We start from the raw sequence: 14,492 nt of genomic DNA, 5'->3' as shown, positions 1-14,492 counted from the left end.
CCAAGATCTTAACCTGAAAGTAAGGATTATTCAAGAAAATAAGAGGCAGTCACAAATTGTGCATGGGGTTTAGGAGTTTGAGTCCATAGCTTTGGACAATAATGGCAGAGGCTCCTTACAATAAAACAATGGAAAACATGGAGGGAGGGTAGATTTAGAAAAAATCACCTCTTGGAACCTTCATAAGATCGACTTGGTTTGGCAGCAAGAATCATCAGAGGTGATGTGCTAGGAGGATCATTTGCATAACTCCACATAGGTAGTGAGCACACAATGGATAAGTGGGAAAGCACTGAAGTCAACACCACCAAGAGACAGATGTGTGCCTCCAGATACCGACTGGAGGAGGACACAGGCCTGTCATCTAGCCGCGGGCAAACTACATCAATGGCAAAACATAGCACAGTTTATGTGAAAGTCAAAACCAAGACCATGAACAGAGGAGGCCAAGACACTGTGCTAAAAGGACACCAAGGCTATGGCAACTAAATGCAATTACCTTATAACATAAAGGGGATTTAAAACTATCAAAAATACTGACAGCAAAACAAGAATATGGATGGTAAAGTATATCAATGCTACATTTCTTGAGATTGATGATTTTACTATGCACAACACCTTGACCAACAACCAAAATAACTCAAAATGTTAATGATTACAAATATATACACAAAAGAGAAAACAAATATGGCAAGATGATAAAATGGAGTACTGGTTACACAGGAACTTTCTGTATTACTTATTATTCCAAAATAAAATGACTGCTGAATTGCCTACTATGTTGAACAAGTGTAACTCAACATATGATTAAGGCCTAGGGCTCTGGAGATCAACAGTCTAATTTAAATCTTTCACTCTTAGGATACAAGCTTGGGCAAATTACTCAACCTCTGCATCTGTTTCCATTCAAAATTAAGAGGTTAAGATACGAACCTAATTCAAAGTGTTATTTCAAATGGATTCTAACTTTTAACTGATCAGAGAACATGTGAATGCACTTTGAAATTAAGAATGGTGTTTTTTTTTTTTTTTCCCACGAAGCAAGTGTAACGGCAGACTATGAACTATTGAAAGCTAACCAAATATCTTTGATTTCTATTCTTGTTGAAATTACAAACTGCCAGGGTTTTTCTTAATTGTTCAGTTATGGACCATAAAATAATCCCCTAAGATGGTCAGTAACATCTACTCAGTGACTTGGGATAATAAAGTTACCACTTCAAGCTTTGTGTATTCACCTGAATAGTCAGGGAACTTTCACCTATTTTATTTAGGTTTTCATTTTTTCAAATTCCAACCAGAAGCTAAATACAATTGGAAATGGTAAGCACTAGTTTTACTCCAAAGGAGTAGGATCATTCAGATTTACTCCAATAAAATTATGCAACCCTTAAGCAAAGCTTTTCTTCATTTATAGTCAGGGAACTTTCACCTATTTTATTTAGGTTTTCATTTTTTCAAATTCCAACCAGAAGCTAAATACAATTGGAAATGGTAAGCACTAGTTTTACTCCAAAGGAGTAGGATCATTCAGATTTACTCCAATAAAATTATGCAACCCTTAAGCAAAGCTTTTCTTCATTTAAAAGAAACAAACAAACAAAAAAAAAAAAAAACCAAAAACTATACAGTAGTCTTTCCTCATGTTCATTGCACAAAATGAGTTCTACTAGAACTTTGACACTCTGGTCATTTTTACAATTTTAAATCCCAACTTTAAAAAATGTTTTCCTATTCCAAAAATCCCTCATAACTTTTTCTTTAGGATGGTGTAGAAACCAGTATTTCTGCACAATTTATTGGAATTTTCTTTGTAATTAAAATCTCTTCTCTTTAACACCAAAAAACAAAACAAAAACCAAAAGTAAAGTCCTCTACCTATCACGGTTTCTGCAGCTATGAATGTATTTCTCAGTTTTATAGCTGCTTTTAGCTACTTCAGACTCCAGATCTGCTTCAATGAGTATAAATGCATCCACACTCAGCAGAATACTTTTATAACAGCAACTTGGGGAAAGAGATCTGGGAAAAAAATACATGTATTTATGAGTACCAAGAAACATAAACATGGCCCAGTAAAACGAGGCAAGAATGCCTAAAATGAGATGCTTTTTTCATTTAAGATTTCTTTCCCACAGTTGTACTTTAAACAACCACTTCTGGTCATTAGAATGAATCTGATAGTGCTCTGGAACAATGGTGATCATAGCAAACCTATTAAGTTTTTTTCAACGTTACTTATACCTGTTACATTCATTTCTCACCCTCTCAATACTGATGACAGATGTCAAAGAGGCAAAACCAGCACAAATGGGAAGACCATCAAAAAATGAGTATCACCTTGTGCTTTCAGATACATTTAAGCATGTCAGTGTACAACAGTCCTTCACTTCACATTTTTAGTAAGATGCTGATGCAGTGCAGCAAGAATGCAAAGCATCTTCTTTCACACAGTCCGTGCAGAAGACATCTAATTTTTTTTTTAAGTTCTGAGATACAAATGATTAAAAAAAAAAAAATCCAGGATGAACGAGTTTCAAAACGCATAGTGTTCTGTGCATGAGTCCATTTTCTTCAAACTCTGAAAAAATAAAGTGGTAAGAAAACAAGAAAAACAATTGCTGCTGCATTCTCTGATCTTCTTCATTTTGCTGGTCGGCCCTTTATTCTGGCATGTAAGGACGGAGGTGATCCTCTATGGTGCCAACTGCCCAATGGGTGAGCTGTTCCTGTGGCAGGTAGAGGCAGATGCTGCATAACTTGAAGATTGTAGCTTTGTTTTTTGGAGTCTAGGAAGGAAAAAATTTTTAATATTTTTAGTAAGACTTGAATCTAATTATTATTTGAAGGTTAATTTTAGGGAGAACCTATGGCACGTAAAAGCCTTGAGAATAAGTGATAAATTACCATTTTAGCTAGGCTAGCAATCTAGTAAGGAAGATCATCTTTCCATACAAGGCACCAAAAAAAGGTAAAGATTATTGTAAACTAAATGCATAGAAAATTTATGCAAGAATTAAATTATAAAAAGTTATTAAGTCAACCAAAGGCTGCTTGCTAAAAGAAATTAATGTTAAAGGCATTTCATGGAAACAGATCAGACTAGTCATGTTTTTGTGTATAGGGAGTCAGCAGGAGTTGAAGCCAGGGAGATAATTAGACATGGGTTAAGCTCTAAGCATATCCTCTGGGGTTAGGGACTGGAAAGCCAAAGTGTGACCAACTAAATCAAACTCTTCGTTTTTTAAAAGTATTTACCACTCAATCATCTAACTTAAGGATAACATGTACTATGTGCTAGAAAGCCAGTAACTGTGGCTAACTACTAAAACTGGCTGAAGCCATTTACTGGCTAACTATGGCCAGTAAATGGAAGACAGGATCTAAATAAAACTGATTGCAAAGTTCATCTTTTTACTGAAGCATCTAAGACTGACTTGCTCATGAGGCAGTCCATTTATGTCAATGAATGTGTAATATGTATATAGACTAGTTCATTTTGTAGATCTTTTGAGGTGCTAGGAATTGGAAACAGGGCCTTGTGTATACTAAAGAGCACTGCAGAGCTACACTCTGGTCCCTCAGTTAATTATGAGGCTCACAAGAAGCTTATGAAAATTATTTGCTCAACTGAAAGAACATGTTCACAGAAGTTTATTTGTCCAAAAATCACATAGCCAGCAAGTGGCTGCTCTAAGAATCCACCAACTCCAAGGAATGAGAGAGAAGTTGTGCTCCATTTGTCCACTATGTCAAAATGCATTCTACTGCAAAATAAATTAATTACAAAAAGGAATAAAAAGAATCCTCCAACTCTAGGCCTGTACCTTTCTACCACCTGGCCATCCAAGATTATCCTTTGGTTAACCCTTGTTACTTATGAAAAAAATGCACAAGCTAGATGATTTTGATCAATTTATTTCCTTAGCTATAATTAGGGGAGTTAATACCGATATCCTCAGGATTATCGAGGGTTAAATGAGTTCATCCATGTATAGCTCTTAGTGTAGAGCTGGGCACAAAGTATTTTGGGCCACTATCGTTTCAATTTCCTTTACAAATTAATGCTGCAGTTAATTCTAACAGGCAAATGTGGCCACACACATGTTCAGCTTATGAAGATCAAGAACAGAATCTGAATGGAGGAAGAGGACTAAGAGCATCAAAGACCAAGTTTGTTGACAACCATTCCCATTTCCTGGGACTGAAGAGTTTCCAGGACTTGAGACTTTTAGTACTATACTGGGATACTCTCTGTAATACGAGACAATCACCTACCTACAACCCAAATTTGGTTTATAAAGTTAAATTTTTCATCAGGATTCAAGCTGCTTAATTCATAGAAAAGATGTGTCCTTGATTCCTAACAGGAAATAATTTATTATAATAAGTAGCATCCCAAAGTCATGGCTATATAGTGCTAATTTTTCTTAATACATTCACATGAAAATGAAGTTTGGTTCCTCTATGCTAGCTATTACAGCTTCTGTGAGAAAAATCTGTGGACTCTAAAGTCCACTATAATTCAGGAACTTTTAAAACTGAATAAAACTAGCAAAACTGCCTGCTATACAAAACACTTCTTCAACAAATAATTTAAAGGACACATAAACAATAAAAAAGGAAAAATAAAGAGTCAACTTCAGAGGCTAGGGTTGTGGCTCAGCAGTAGAGCACTCGCCTAGCACATGTGAGGCGCTGGGTTCGATCCTCAGCACCTCATAAAAATAAAGGTATTATGTCCAACTACAACTAAAAAAAAATAAACACATTGTTTTTTTCCCAATCATGTTTTTCTGTATGGCTTCCTCAAAAGCGTCCACCAATATTAACTTTCCTTTTAATTCCCAGTTCTTTGATTTGCTCCTATACCATATACTTACTTGATGTTCTGTAAGCTAAAAAGCACATATTGAATATTCCCAAGCAGCCTATTAGCTCCTCAGAGACAAGCTGTGATTCGACATTGTATTTTTCAGTTTGCACACATTCTCTCTTACATAAACATATGGTCTGCAATGTAATGAGTACTAAAACATACTTTACTTACATCACCTTCTCCATTATGTTTTCTCTAGTGCCCTACCTTAAAAATTTGAGTTTATCTTTTCTTTTTCTCTTGCACTAATTTTTTAATATAGAATGTACCTCATCCTTTTAGATCTTTATTTTAAAAGGCCTACATCATCAGTACTTCTCAAAATAGGGTTAGGAATCACTTGAAAATGCAAATTCTGATTAAGCAGGAGTAGAGTAGGGACTGAGAGTATATATTTTAATAAGTTCCTAGATAATATTCACCTGTTGACCATATACCCTACATTGATCTTTGCATAAGAACTTTAATAAAATAGTTCACCAGGAAGTTCTAATATACGGCACAATTTAGGAACTTCTAGAGTAAGAAGTACAGTATTTGTTTCTTGTTTTTAAAATAACTTCAAAAACAAGGCAGTGTTGAGGTGGCAAAACAATTAAGTATCTTATTTAGAAAACAGCTTTAATAACCAACAAAGCCTTTCATGAGTTCCAAAGTTGTTCTCAAATTACCTTACCTGCAAGTGCTGTCTGTCAATGAAGAGAAACATTGACTGGTTGGGATTGTTGACAACAATTCCAGTCTTGTCCTTGCGGCTCAGTACATGCAGAAACTGTTTCTCATAGTCACCGTGATGAAACTCAAATTTGGCCTAGTTAAAACATACAAATGTTTATTTTTTTTATTAGTTGTTCAAAACATTACAAAGCTCTTGACATATCATATTTCATACACTTGATTCAAGTGGGTTATGAACTCCCATTTTTACCCTGTATACAGACTGCAGAATCACATCGGTTACACATCCACGTTTTTATATACTGCCATACTAGTGTCTGTTGTATTCTGCTGCCCTTCCTATCCTCTACTATCCCCCCTCCCCTCCCCTCCCATCTTCTCTCTCTACCCCATCTACTGTAATTCATTTCTCTCTTGTTTTTTTTTCCTTTCCCCTCACTTCCTCTTATATGTAATTTTGTATAACAATGAGGGTCCATACAAATGTTTATGTAACTACAAATGTTAGGACTATCTGAAACACTTGCTGAACTCATTCCCACATACCTGTGCTGTCCAATATATAGCCAACAGCCACACATAGCTACTTAAAGTAAGATATATTAGCCACTTTTGGCTACTGGCCACTACTTTGAACAATCTCAGACAAAAGACATTTCCTTCACTGTAGAAAGTTCTACTGGACAGTACTGTTATATAATTTGATCTTCAAAGAAGCTCTGCATCAACATGACTAAATCCTAATAACGATCTTAAAGTGAGGTTTCATAAAATCTTACTTGCAAACCTACTTGGCCCATGGCTCACACCACAGTACTTTAAACTCCAATGACCCTTGGGAGACAAACTCTAACTGCTCTTAGGATTACAAGTTCAAGGCCAGCCTCAGCAAAAAAGCAAGGCCCTAAAAAATTTAGTGAGACAACACCTTAAAAAATAAAAAGGGCTGGGAGATGTGGCCCAGTGGTAAAGATTCCCTGGGTTTAATCCCCACTACAAAAAAGAAAAAAAAAAAAAGAAAGAAAAAAAAATCTGTCTTTCTATCCCAGCTGTGTATCTCAGCAGTTATGTAACTGTCTCCAAGTATTCTAAAACTTCTGTTTCCTCATCTGTAAGGCTCTAACCCATTACTCAAAGACAGTCAAGGAGCATTAACTGAAATGTGATGCCCAGGTGCGAAATACACTTCCACTTCTCACACAGATGGACTTCTGAGGGTGTATAAACCCCTTCAATATTTTTTCACTTGGTACTGGGAATGGAACCCAGGACTTCATGAATGCTAAACAAACACTCTACCAGGCTGGGCTATGATATAGCTCAGTTGGTAGAGTGCTTGCCTCACATGCACAAGGTCCTGGGTTCAATTCCCAGCACCACAAAAAAAAAAAAAGAAAAAAATTCATTAAGAATATTCTTTCAATCTTAATGTGAGAAAGAAAAAACTTCATCCTTCCACAAAATGTATCTGGGCAACAGGAAGGGACAAATGCTGAGTGAAAAAGACCAAATGGAGAATTCAAGAAACTATGTAAATAATACTGAAGTGTAAAAAGTTGTTCCTTTTTGCATTTACTAAAGAACTAAGTATTTATATTTAAGGCCTTCCTTTCTAGATATTCACATACAGCCCACCCTCTGTATTCATGAATTTCCATGTCTGCAAATTCAACCAATTCCACACAAAAAAATATTTGGGAAAAAAAAATATTTGGGAAAAAACTGTATCTGTACTGAACGTACAGTTTTTTCTTAGTCCATTATTCCTTAAACAAAATAGAACCACTATTTACATAGTATTTCCACTGTGTTAGGTATTATAAGCAATCAAAAGATGATTTAAAATATACAGGAGATAGGCTGGGATTGTAGCTCAGTGGAAGAGCACTTGCCTAGCTATGTGTGAGACACTGGGTTCGATCCTCAGCACCATATAAATAAGTAAAATAAAGGTCCATTGACAACTAAAATTAAACATACATATAATATATATAGGTGGTTATATGCAAATAATAAGTTTCATATAAGAAACTGAATTTCAATAAGGGTTCTGGAACTAATCCCCACAGGATACCTAGGGATGACGATACTTGACATTACTTCAGGGAGAGCCCGGTGCAGTGCACTTGCCTGTAATCCCAGTGAATTGGGAGGCTGAGGCAGGAGGAACACCAAGTTCAACTTAGTGAGACCCTGTCCCAAAAAATAAAAGGTAAAAATGGCTGGGAATGTGGCTCAGTGATTAAGCACTCCTGGGTTCAATCCCTGATACCACCCCCAATCCTCCCACCAAAAAAGATAAATTAAATATCATTCAGAGGTACTGTGATGGGCTGGGCATGCAGCTCAGAGGTAGAGCACTTGCCTTACATATGCAAAGCCCCTAGGCTGGATTGCTAGCATTACAAAAATCAAAAACAAAAACACTGCACAATAAGGAGACCTTCCTTTCTTCCAATCGGAAATCAAGAACTAAATAACAAAAACTGGTCTGGGAATATGGCTCAGTGGTTGCATGCTTGCCTACCATGTGCAAGGAAGGCCCTGGATTCAACTGCCCACACCTCGGGGAAGAATAAAAAACAAAAACCCTACCAACACCTCTGACGAGCGGTTAGAACTGAGGCACACTGCTCTGCAACTACACACATTCCTTCTCTATTCTGATTCTCATCCTTTTTATATTCAACTTATATTCTCTAGCATATTCATCTCACTCAGATACTATATATTAAAAACAACTAAATATGATATTTGTTACCATATTTAACCTATGACCTATCTATAAAAATTATTATGAAATGAATCTTAGATGTATAGTTATATTATCATGGAAGTAGATGAGTATAACAACTTCTACCGTCTATTCACACACAAAAGCACTACAAAGACAAATATTTTAAAGTGACAAAATAATTTTCATATTCCTAAATATTCAGCTTTTAGAATAAACCTTCCACTATTAAGTTTAGTATACTTAAAATGGTTCCTGAAATGCCATTCCTTGACTGTGAAAGTATGCTCACTGTAGAAAATTATGGAGATGTACCCACTTGGTTTACCACAAATCATAATTAACATTTCTATGTCTACAAATTTATTATTACAAATATAAGTAGGACCAACACATAGATGTCTTGAACTAACATTAGAAATTGTCTAATACACCAAATGACAGAAGTCAGCACAATGTTAAGGTCAATTAAAATCTAATACTAGGGGGCAAGGAGTGTAGAATACATGAATAACATATATAGGGCCCTGTTTCAACTTCTAACACCAAAAACAATACTAAACTTATTTCTCTCCTGTATAGTTTCAGATACACATCAGTTTCTAGAACACTTTTTTTTAAAACCCATTTTAGGAATATGCACAATGCAGGTCAGATATTCTGAAGCTCATCCATCAGCTCCCTCTGTAAATAAAATGTCTACCTTAAAAGATTTTCTCTGGCCAGACATGGTGGCAAATGCCAATAATCCCAGAAATTCAAGGGGCTGAGGCAGTAGAATTTGAGGTCAGCCTTGGCCACTAAGTGAGACCTTGTCTCAAAAAATAAGGGCAGGGGGTGTAACTCAGTGGTAATGTATGCCTGTGTTCAAACCTCAGTACCATGGAAGACTTTCTGCCTGTGTTCAAACCTCAGTACCATGGAAGACTTTCTCTGTCCACAATTTCAAACATATATTAGACAGAATAACCTCAATCTCAAAGAGTCCAAAACTTCAAATACTTTCCTTCTCTTACATCATAATAGTCAAAAGAACAGGAAGGACTCATGAAATAAAACTATTAGGAAGTATATACGCAAAGAATTTCTCAAGTCAGACCTTACTCAACAGTTTTAACTTGTTAATTTTAGAATAAAATACCTGAACAGGCCTAAAAGGCTCATCAGATTCCTTCCATCTGGAAAACAGGAGACAGACAATTTTCTCAATATCATTCCGAGGCCAAAGAATGAAATCCATCTCCTGAGTACAGCCAATTACATCCTATAAAATAACAATTTTTTTTTCTTTTAAAAGAAACAAAACTGTAACAAGCAACAATTATAAGTTTGACTACAAAAACACTGTACAAAAAGGCCTATCATACCAATTTATCTTAAGAGATAACAGTAATAGGCCTACACAATCTGAATAGATAGCTCATGACCCAATTTCAATTTTTATCTTGTGTTGTCCACACATTGAATTCAATTTTCCTCATATGAAGTCCCAGATTCAGCAGTGCATGACATAAACCCATTTAACAAAGGTATCTTCAAACTCCTAATATGAATCAGTTAAAATGCTATTTTTGTTAGGTTTGACAGCGAACCACTTTTCTTCATTCCTGCCCCTACTCTCCATTGACACAGCTGGTGTTTCCATCCCCGTGCCTATTCTCCATTATCATAGCCAGTATATGTATTCTCAAAGGCCCAAGAACCTCTTACAGACCAATATAGTTATCTCTAATCTCTACCATTCCCTCACCCCAACTAATTGTGGGTATCTCTTGCTAAAGTATGCCCAGATTAACTTTCATTGTATTACCCAAGTTTAGAAGATTGGCAGGAGAACTTCTAAATTTCCTATTTAAGAGAAACCCAAAACAGTATTCTTCTCAATAACTGTGTACACCCTGAACAGCATAATACCACATAAGCAGTTACTCATCTTTTATCTGAAGTCAACTTGGACTAGATTTAAACCATCTTCAACTCATGCTGGACTGTCATCATTGATATTACCTGAACTTTGTCTTGTGTGGTTAATTTATTATTCACTTTTATCCCTTTCCCCTATTGTCAAGCTGTTTTATATTAATATATTCGGTGTTTATCATATACTTTTTATATATGTTCTTATAAACTATATGTGAAAGGATAAATTAATTGTAGTGAACCTATAGATGGTATTATTCTTTTCATTTTTTTCTCTTGGCCCTTTGATTTTATGCATGCACATCCAGTCAATTGCTTATAAGTTATACTTATTATAATTCATAATAAGAAATTCATAATAAGAAATTCATAATAAGAAGTACTTTTACTATAAAAAAAATACTTGATAAAAAGAAGAAATCCATCACAATAGTCATTACCCATTTTCAGGGGGGAAAAAATGCAAGTTTAACTCACAAAACTTACCACCCACTAGGTCACAACTTGACAATAGAACTCACCCTTCTCATAGACTGGTAACGAGGAGCATGGAGCTGTACCACATCCTTTTGTAAAAGCTCTATGGAACTTTCCAAGGAATAGCTGGAATCTCGCACACCTTTCAGGATATTTTCTTCATAATTATTTGTCATGACTGGTATAACCTCAGACACTTCAAAAAGTGCTGATTTTTTCTTCTAAAAGAAAAAAAAAAAAAAAAAAAAAAAAGGTATTAACCCATGGGGAGTACAGTCTTTAAACACCCAGCTCATAATGTTAAGTATCTTTATTTTCAGCTTTGCTTCTCATTTTTTTAGTATTATGGTATTCATAGCAAGTACTTAGTTTAGTAATTTTTAAATACTATGAGAAACAAACAAACAACTCTAAAGTTTAAAAAAAATACAATTACATGTCTTGGTATAATTTCACTTAAGATTCTATAAGCAGCTAAATTTAAAAGCAGCCATTCAAATATTTTCATTTTTTAAATGGGTCAATTTTACTATTCTTTCTGAATATTATATAACCTCAAATATCAATATTTGAAGAAAAAAATGTACACCAAATTATGTTTCAATGTTAGTCAAGATCAAGTGCTCATCACCAACTAGTTTACAAAGTTCTTCACTATTGAAGTATAGGTCATGAACTATTCAAGGCATTTGTACGAACATCTATTCATAGAATAAAAGCATATCTTCACAAAAATTAAAACAGATGATACAAAGATCTAGTTTCACCACTTATATCTTGGATTTAGAGAAGCTACGTATAGCATCTCCAACTAATATCTGGTCTTTTGAATTCTGCAGTCAACTTGTTAAAAAACAAAAAGCCCAAGAGGAAATAAGTTCTTAGTACTTCAAAGCAAATTACTTTGAAACCACTTTGCAATGCTATTTATCACTCCAGTAATTAAGTGTGTTCTTAAATACCAATAGCTTTCAGAGTTAAGAGTACAGTAACAATTCATAAAACTTCCAAATATTAAATGTCACACAAATGCTTTTCTGATTTGAAATTAGTTCATCATTTAAAGTGAGGGAAAAAAAGAAAGAAATCAAAGCAGCACTTCTTTACATTCATAACCTAATCTCTCATCAAATAGCCTTGTTGATAATTTAAGAAACTGTTCTTTAAGGTGCCAAAAAAAAAAATTGTGCTTTCATCACTTTCACCTTGACCAGCTAAACCTCATCATTTACTATTTAGCTGTGAAACTAATCGAATAAGAAAAAAAATTAAACTTCATGTCATTTTGAATTTAAAAAATAAACACTTTAAAACACAAACTAACCATTTTCAATATTTAGCTAATTCTAGAATTAAAGTCTATATTCTAATTCATTAAATGAACCATGAATAAAGAAACAGGCTAACTTTAGAATATGAACATTGATTCCAACTTAACACTTTCAAACATCCTATTTTACATTAGATAAATTTAGTTATAAAGTTCCCTGTGTTGCTCCACATAAGGTTTTACAATGTTACACAGTCTGTGTCAACTAAGTGGATACTAGTAAGCTTTAGAATTAAGCATATCCAAACCAATTAATACTTCAAGTCCTTCCATTGATAATTTTACCACAACTGCTCCAATAGCAGAACCAGCCATGAGGGTAAAAAACAAAGCATACAAAATAATTTTCTCCAACCACTCTTTGAACTGATATTCATAAATAATTTAAGAGTAACAACTAATATACACTTACAATAATCACTTGTGCTAATTCACATTAAGAACTTTAAATTACCTTCTCCTTGAACACAAAGGCAATATACATCTTGAAGTCAAACTGGTCAGCTAGAGATTCTTTTTTCTTTCTAAGCTGAGCACGAAGTCTGTTCAGCGCTTGTTTCTTCCGGGAGTTTGGGTCCCCCATTTTGAAATAAAGGTGGTACTAAAGCCTTTGGAAATTGTCACTAAACTATGGGCACTTTTTCTTAAGACTCAAGTACAACAGAAACAAGTCATTTTTTTTCCTGCTAATATGATTGAATAGCTAAAATCACGACTGTAACCCCAAAACTGCACCTTCTGGCAATATTAGCAGACTGTCATATTACAGGGTCAAGAAACAAAAGCTGCTGTCCAGTCATGTCTGGACAATAATGTTTGGGGATTGATGGGAAAAAGGAAGGGGAATAAGGAAAGAAAGAGGAGAAAGTATTTGAACTAACTTTCTGGAAAACACATTTGGCTTCACTGCTAAAATAAAGGCTTTGAGGGGAAATGAAAAGCCTATTATCAGGATTTAGGTGTGCAGTAAAACACAGCTGACACCAGTCCAATCCTTGAAACCCATTCGAATTTTCCCCCTTTAGAAAAGGGATTAAGAAAAGGAATGGGGAGGGAGAAAGTGTGATCCTTGTTTTTCAAATACCAAAAAAACAAAACAAAACAAAACACCAAAACAGGGTAGGTGAATGAAACTGAAATATCCAATTGGATTTTACCCAGCCAGATCCATGGCTGTAGTACCTAATTAGTTCTTAGTTATTTCAGATTTCACTATTGCTATGTATCGTCAGTGCTCGTTATTGATTACACTTGGTGGTGAGCAAAGAGAAAAGTGCAAAATCAGTAGAGAAAGAAGGGGAGAGGTACAGAGTTTCCCTGCAATCAACTACAGTGTACACCGGGGGCGGACAGCTGTTGCCCAAAGGAGCCATGAGAAAAAACAGCGGAGTCATTACCAACTTCCCCATCACCCACATTTTCACCCTCAGGCGGCTGCTAGTGCTGCTGCCAAGGAGAACCATGATGGCAGAGGGAAAAGGGGTGTACTGCAGGACAGCAACTGCTCCGGCTCTGCGGTCAGACCTGGTCGAAGCCCGGGACCCCAACGCGCTCAGCCCTGCGCCCGAGTCCTACATCCCCCAGGGAGCCTCCCTGAGCGTGCGCCCCGTTCGGGATGGGGGAGTGCGACTTATCTTCTCGAGAGCATGGCTGAGGCCAAGGTGGCGGGCTCTCCCAAATCCCGGGCGGCGCCCGGGGACCACCTGCCGTCCACCCCCAGGTCCCGCCCCCGCCCTTGCCTTCAGCGGCAGCGACTCACTCGCACCACGGGAGACACAGGAGCACTCGGGTTCTCACTCATTTCATCGTGGAAACAACTCCCGCCCGGGTGGAGTAGGCGGGAGAGGGTAAGTGGGGAGGGTCAGTGGGAAGAAAAGAAGATAATCGTGTTAATAGCAGTGACTTTGTCAAGTAGGCCCACCCCCCACCCCCCAGGAAAATCGAGCTCCCGGTCGGGCCGCTCTCGCGCTCAGCAGACCATGTTGGCGGGGTGTGCGTGGCAGGGCGGGTCGCGGGCGGTCTCGGGCGGGCGGGCGACCGTGCCCGCGGCAGGGGCTCGGCCGGCGGGGCGGGCGCGGCCTCTAGCCGCAGCCTGCGGGCGGAGCGGCGGCGGCGGCGGAGGCGGCGGCGGCGGCGGGGGCGCTGCTCGCGGCGCGGGCGGGAGCCATGTCAAGAGAACACCACCAGCCAGCTGCGCCCCTCCATGCCCGCTGCGCAGCGCTCGGAGGCCCGGCCGCCCGCGCTGCTGCCGCCGCTCGGCCCCCGCCTGGGACCCATAGTCTGCTCGGCGCGCCGGCGGCGAAGGGAGGGAGGCGGGAGGAGGAGAGGGGAGCCCTGCGCTAAGGTCAGTCCGCGAAGCGAGCCCCGCAAAGTTATTTCAGTTCGAGCATCGGATCGCAAGTCCGTCCCCCCACAGTCGCTGGCGGCTCCGGGGAGGCCGAGCGGACCCGAGAGCGGGCGCCGGAAGGCGGGTG

General features: G+C 37.7%; 1 protein-coding gene across 2 annotated transcripts; it reads right to left on the bottom strand.

Moving 5' to 3' along the window:
• Positions 1-1,422: 1,422 nt before the first annotated feature.
• On the bottom strand, positions 1,423-14,057 carry CUNH6orf62 (chromosome unknown C6orf62 homolog). 2 transcript variants are annotated; one of them, XM_058582012.1, is made up of 5 exons: positions 13,778-14,057; positions 10,733-10,909; positions 9,433-9,555; positions 5,556-5,690; positions 1,423-2,789 (listed from the first exon to the last, which is right to left on the bottom strand). In XM_058582012.1, the coding sequence occupies exons 1-5, from the start codon at positions 13,817-13,819 to the stop codon at positions 2,664-2,666; spliced, it is 603 nt and encodes a 200-aa protein (XP_058437995.1). In that variant the 5' UTR covers positions 13,820-14,057; the 3' UTR covers positions 1,423-2,663. The 2 variants fall into 2 exon arrangements, with proteins under 2 accessions (XP_058437995.1, XP_046308447.1); XM_046452491.2 differs by lacking the exon at positions 13,778-14,057 and adding an exon at positions 12,473-13,771.
• Between the last annotated feature and the right edge of the window lie 435 nt (positions 14,058-14,492).

The sequence above is a fragment of the Marmota monax genome, unplaced genomic scaffold (assembly GCF_021218885.2).
Source record: "Marmota monax isolate L192 unplaced genomic scaffold, Marmota_monax_Labrador192_F-V1.1 WCK01_AAM20220418_F8-fsc00141, whole genome shotgun sequence".
NCBI lineage: Eukaryota > Metazoa > Chordata > Mammalia > Rodentia > Sciuridae > Marmota > Marmota monax.
The sequence above is the reverse complement of the archived record's forward strand: the minus strand, read 5'-3'. Positions and strand labels throughout refer to the sequence as shown.